We start from the raw sequence: 6,000 nt of genomic DNA, 5'->3' as shown, positions 1-6,000 counted from the left end.
ACTCTAGAAAGAGTCACAAGTTTCATTATTATCTTTTTAGCATTCTGTAAGTATCTTCATTGTATTCTTTAATATAATATAGTATTATAAAGTAATAAATTAGCCTTCTGAGGACATGGAGTCAGATTCATCATTCCTGCCTTCATCAGGACATTCCCTGCAAATACAAAATCAGTACTTAGAGCATTGATCTGTCAGAGTTAGGCTGGGCCCAGCTGTGCTCTTCTGGGGCTTTGGAAAGACCTGCACTTCAGATTAACCCACCAGCTGAGCCTCTGCTTTGCACCACAGTGAGGGGTGCACAGAGACATCCCCACTGCCACCTGCCTGCTCTGGCTCACTTGGCCGTGCAGAATACCTGGAGCTATTTCTACAGCTGGGCTGACAGCCAAGATTCTTTTTCCCCTCTCTCTCTCCACTAGTGTGGCTGGTGCTGGCAATGAGTTCCAGAGATATTCTCTGGGCTTTTCACATAAAGAGATGTTTGGGGAATCAGGCTGTGGCACACAACACAATCCAGAGAGTAAACACAGTGCAGTAAAACACCAGATCCATGGAGCTGTGGAAGCTTTACACTGTAATGAGCTTGCCTTTCCAGGGTTTAGACTATGTCTGTGTAGCAGCCATGAGATACCAGTGATTCCAGGAACTGCACAGAGTTTTTGAGTCAGAGCAACATTTCTCACCTTGCTCAAGGTTTTAAAATAATTCAACTGAATGAATCATTTACTCTCAATCAAATGAACATATTTTTTTTCATCAGAGATGCAAGGGTGTTCTGTCTTTCTGTTCTGACTGAAAATCAATACTGGCCCATCCAAGATGACAGGCAATTAGAGTCAGACAGGAATCTCAACTCTCCCAATAGATCTGCAAGAGAACAACAAGAAAACTCAACGGAAGCAGGAGATTCAGTAAATTACCTCGCAGATGCACTTCCAGCTGGTCATGACTCAGTTATTTAACCTCAGTCTCTCCTTCCTCAGCCTGTGCTGAAAGAAATGTGTGCCTCCTGCCTGAAGCCTGTGTACCCCATGGAGCGTGTGGGCACTGACCAGCTCTGTGTGCACCGCTCATGTTTCTGCTGCCGCATCTGCGGGAGGAACCTGAGGTGAGTGGTCAGAGCATTTCTTTCTAAGGGATGCCCAAGTAGCTCCCATCAAATTTGTCCAAGGGTGATTCTGACAGAGCAGGACTCAGGAAATGAGGAAAAGGGCCAGGCAGTTTCCCTGATTCCATCTGCCTCTGCATCGTGGAGGCTGAAGTATGCCCACCTCTGGATCAGGAATCTGCATGGATGGTGGTGCAAGGGTGAGCTGGAACTACAATAAATACTCACAGTTTGGGAATACTGACAGGAGATGTAGTTGGAGGAGTCATTTGGGTGCCTCCTATGTTCATAGAATCATTAAGGTTGGAAAAGACCTCTAAGATCATTGAGTCCGACCATTTACCCAGCATTGTCCAGCACCAAATCACGTCCCCAAGCTTCACATCAAGCCAGGTAGGTTGGAAGGCACCTCTGGAAGCCTGCACCCAGACTTCTCAGGCCCAAGGAGAGCAGGAGCTCAGGAGCATGCCCAGGAAAGTGTGAATGGCTTCAAGGCTGGAGGTTACACAATCTCATTTGGGGGCCCCTTTGAACATCTGACCACCAGAGAAAATGGCTTTTCTTGCATCTCATCTCAACTCCCTGTGTCACAACTTGTTCCCATTGTCTCTCAACCTGTCACTGCCCCCCTCCAAGATCACTCCACCCCCGTCTTCTCTATAACCTCCCATAAAACAGAAACACACAGCTGTGAGTTTCTCCCTCCTAACCTTCTCCTGGCTAACCCAGCTCTCAGCCTCTCCTCAGGTCACACAGGTCCCTCACCACTTCAGTGGCTTTTTGCTGGATTCCTTCCAGTACAGCAGTCTTTTTTGCTGTGAAGAGCCCAAAACTGGATGAAGTACTCCACATGGAATCCTACAAAAGTCAAATATAGAGGAACATTCACTTCTCTTTGCCATGCAGCTCAGGATGATTGGCTTCCCTATCCCCAGGGCACAAAGCTGACTTGTTTTAGCTTGTCAGTGGCTGACACAGCCACCCCTGTGAGGCTGCTTGAAATCCTGCTGCCCCCAGCTCTGCAGACACTTCCTCCCATCCTGCAGTTGTTGTAACATGGGAGGCCTGGGCACTTTTACCCATAAGGTTCACTCTGTGCATACAGGGGCAGAGATGAAGTGCTGGTGTGTACCCTGGCCTATAAATGAGAAGGGGATTGCACACAACCTGGGCTACAGCCCCCAGAGGTATTGCAAGGAAATGTTTAATTTTTCACGTTGTTTTGGTGTTTGAAAGAAAAATCAAACATATCCTGAGAAAGCCAACACCACTTTTGAAAGGTTTCATTCTTCAACCCCCTCCCTCCCTTCCCCAGTGAGAAATGGCTTTGCTGAAAGCCTGTCCATCAGAGCCACAGCTCCCCTCCCTCACGGCCACTGACAGCTGTGCCAATTTGTGTTTTCCAGCTTGCAAAACTATGCTGCCCTCCATGGGGTGTTCTACTGCCAAGTCCACTACAAGCTGATGGCTGGGGCTGGAAGCAGAGGAGAGATGGAAAGGCTGGAGCACCACAAGGTTCAGCATGGACCACAGCCCCAGGACTGGTGTAACAGGGCCAAAAGGACTGAAACAAGAGAGAAACCCACATCCTTCAGTGCACAGTGTGACCTGCAGCTGGCTGAGCACAGGAACAGCAGGGCTGTCCTGACAGGGAACAAGCTCAGAGCAGTCTGGCCACCTTCAGAACCAGCCTTGGCTGTAGGTGGGAAAGCTGGAAATGGAGTGTGCTCCTGGAAGAAGCCTGCACTGAGCCTGCAATCCTCCCAGGCTGCAGGCAGGATGGTGCTCAGGGGTCAGGAGGGAGCAGTGGAGAAGGGAAGATTCTTACCTGGAATCACCTACACCAAGGAAAGAGAGCAGGGCTGTTCCTGGCCCAAGAACAGAGAGCTGAGAGGCCCTGCAGAGGCTGAGGATGGGGATGTGCCTGAAGGGAAGCAGGGTGGGAAGGTGTCCCAGAGAGTGGCTGCAATCCAGCAGGGCCAAGCCCAGCTGAAGACAGGACCTGCCTGTGCCTCCCTCCCTCCCATCCTGGAGCCTGTGAAAGCCCTGCCTGGTGCCTCACTGGCTCCCCACCCCACACAGCAAAGCACCAAACCCATCCCCAGGATGTACCTGGGGGGCACAGGGGGCTGCACTCTGCCTGCCACAGAGGTGCCAGTGACACAAAACAAGGTCAGTGGGTCACTGAGCACACCCAGTGAAGGAGGCACAATCACAGGTGACAAACCGGAGCTGACCACAGCCACCCCAGATACTGCAGGGGCCAAGCATCACCCTGGAAAGGGGATGAATAGCACACAAGCCACTCATGTGCCAGGAGAGCCCAAAACCAGAAACACCACAAATACAGAGGTAAAATATACAGCTGAGGATGCTGATCCCCCTGAAGATGAAGCTGAAGAAGCCCATTCCCCCTCTGGAGTTCTGAGGACCTCTTTTGTATCTCCTGGTTCCCTGGAGCCAGGAGGGCCAGGTGTGTCACCTGAGATGTCTGAAATGCTGAATGAGAAATCAAAGACAAACACCAGAGAAATCCCTGGCAAACAGATGCCATTAACTCTGGGGGAAGCTCTGCAGCCATCCAGCAGAAGTGATTTGCCTGGAATTGAGAGCAAAGGGGCAGAATTTGAGAAGACAAAAGAAGAGAAACCAGTAACTATGTCAGCTTCTCTGGAAGAGCCTAGTCCTGAGCATACACCTCAGGAAAATGAAGCTGAAAAGAGCATAGTCTCCTCAGCTGGTTGTCCAGATAGGACAGATGATCATAATGCATCCTCTTTACAAGAAACAGAACCCAAGGACACGTTTGGCCCACTGAAAAGTGACACCCATGAGGGTATTTGGAGACATGATACCAAATCATCTGGCAAGGATTTTCTAGTGTCAACAGACACACCTCTGAAAGGAACTCGTGCCCCTTGCCCCTCACATGATGAAGTCAACAAGTCCAAGTCAAAGGAATCCAGGGAAGTTCTTAGTGAAAAGACCTTGCACATTTCAGAGCAACCAGACAAGACATCAGAATATTCCAAACCAAATACATCCTTGGACAAATGCAGAGGCCATCCAGTAGGTGAAGAAAAAGTGGATCTGAAACCTCCAAGGGAAAGCACTGGGCCTGTGTCACAGGCTGGGGCCCAGAGCAAGGAGGCCAGAAACAGCCAAGCCTGTAGAGAGACACCAGGTAAAGGTTTCAGGCTTGGGAAAAACCCCTTCATTACCCTTTTTGGCTCTGAAGACAAAGGCAGAACTCCCAGGAAAGAAGCAAAAACCCCAAGGAAACCCACAAAACCCCAATCAGCCCTTGCCACTTTGTTTGGTCACTCCTTAGAGAAGAAGCAGAGTCCACCAGAAAAACCTGCAGGATCCTCAGAACCAGCAAATGTTGATGGCAGCACAGAAAAGGTCCAGGGCCTCCTCAGCTCCTCCAGCCAAGCAAAGCAAAATGCCTCCAAGAATGATCAGCTGCCACAGCCTGGAAAGGTGGAGGTGTTCCCTAAACACACCCAGGAGGGCTCTGGAGGATCCTCAGGTTCTGCTGATGTCCTGTTGTCAGCTCCCATGTCATGTGATGATGAATGTGAGAGAACTGAACTTGACATTCATGACCAAGAGTCTTTAAATAGTCAGGTTTGGCAGCAACACGACAGCTCTTGGCCCCCTCTCATGCCAGCACAGAAGAGTCAGAAAGAATCTGCAGGAAGCTCAAACCATGGACCAAATCCTCTACAGCTTCCTCCAGAGCTTGTGCCTGCAGCTGACAACAGCAAAAATCTCACTGGGGAAGGGAATCACCATGGTGCTCATATGCCAGGAACCCAGAACCTGGTGAGCTTGGATGTCCAGGACACAGGGGCACAGGACAGGATATTTTTTTCACCCGGAAATTCAGAAGAGTTACCCAAGGATGCTGAGATTCATTTTGGCAACATGGATTTTCTGGGGGGCAGTAACTTATTCTTTCCTGGACAACAAGATTTCCCCAGTGTAGCAAATGAAACTCCAAATTCAGATATGCAAAACTCAGAGACAGAAACTCCACCTTTCTTTGATCCAAATCCTTTTGATTTATTCCAGGAAATCTCATCAGACACAAACACCTCACTCGAGCTCTGGGACACCTCCAGCCTCTCGCTTCTTGATGGGCAGGATGAGATTAATATGAGAGACCTGGAAGGGATTCAGGGCTGTGAACTCCTGCTGCAGGTGGATCCACAACGCCAGGCTCCAAAGGCAGCAGAAGAAATGTTTGGGATGGGTCCCAGTGCTGAAGGCTCCACAAAAAAGCATCTCCCTCCACAGGATGACAATTGTCCCTCAACATACATGTTCAGCAGCTGTGCTTCTGAAATCTCCAATCAGGGTGTCCTTGATAATTTTCATGTTGATTCCACCAAAACAGACCAGGATGCTTCTGAAAAAATGAACAGGGGCAGAAAAACATTGGGAGACAAAGAAGATTATGACAGTCTGTCTTCTGAAGACTTGGAGATGTTAAACTATGACCTTTCAGAGAAGGAGTTCTTTATATAGGTGAAAAAAAAATTATAAAAAAACCACACAACCCTCCCTGCAGCACAAGTTTTCTGATACAGGACCAAAAGTGATTCTTGAAATCAGCTGTACAATGATAAGCAAAGAAAAGTGAAATGAGTTTGCCAAGGTCGGAAGGGCAGAGGAGGGAAATGAACCCTGGTGTCCTGAAGTCTTGGGGTGTGGGGACATTGCTAAATCTGCTCTCCCTGTGCCCCTGCACTCTGCTCCTCCCTGAGTGCCCATTGCATAAATATTACATGACATAAATGTTATAGGAGTTAACAATTATACTCATGATAAACAAGCTCAGGAGAAACCCCAGAGGGCCACAGAATGAACACGTGCACGCTGAA

General features: G+C 49.0%; 1 protein-coding gene across 1 annotated transcript; it reads left to right on the top strand.

The window, feature by feature from the left end:
• The first annotated feature begins 1,004 nt into the window (after positions 1-1,004).
• Positions 1,005-5,644, top strand: LOC131566871 (LIM domain and actin-binding protein 1-like). The gene is made up of 3 exons (XM_058818320.1): positions 1,005-1,111; positions 2,518-2,809; positions 5,474-5,644. Exons 1-3 carry the CDS (start codon positions 1,035-1,037, stop codon positions 5,642-5,644), a joined length of 540 nt encoding a protein of 179 aa, XP_058674303.1. The 5' UTR covers positions 1,005-1,034.
• Positions 5,645-6,000: the final 356 nt, after the last annotated feature.

Source organism: Ammospiza caudacuta, chromosome 1, assembly GCF_027887145.1.
Source record: "Ammospiza caudacuta isolate bAmmCau1 chromosome 1, bAmmCau1.pri, whole genome shotgun sequence".
Taxonomy (NCBI): Eukaryota; Metazoa; Chordata; class Aves; order Passeriformes; family Passerellidae; genus Ammospiza; species Ammospiza caudacuta.
Note: the sequence above shows the minus strand (reverse complement) of the source record. Positions and strands in the feature narration are given on the sequence as shown.

Bases quoted from the DNA above. Each gene is read 5' to 3' on its own strand.
- LOC131566871 (XM_058818320.1), top strand. From the start codon at position 1,035: ATGGAGCGTGTGGGCACTGACCAGCTCTGTGTGCACCGCTCATGTTTC. The intron at 1,112-2,517 runs GTGAGTGGTCAG...TGTGTTTTCCAG, and splicing joins ATCTGCGGGAGGAACCTGAG to CTTGCAAAACTATGCTGCCC. The intron at 2,810-5,473 runs GTAGGTGGGAAA...ATCTCCAATCAG, and splicing joins CTTCAGAACCAGCCTTGGCT to GGTGTCCTTGATAATTTTCA.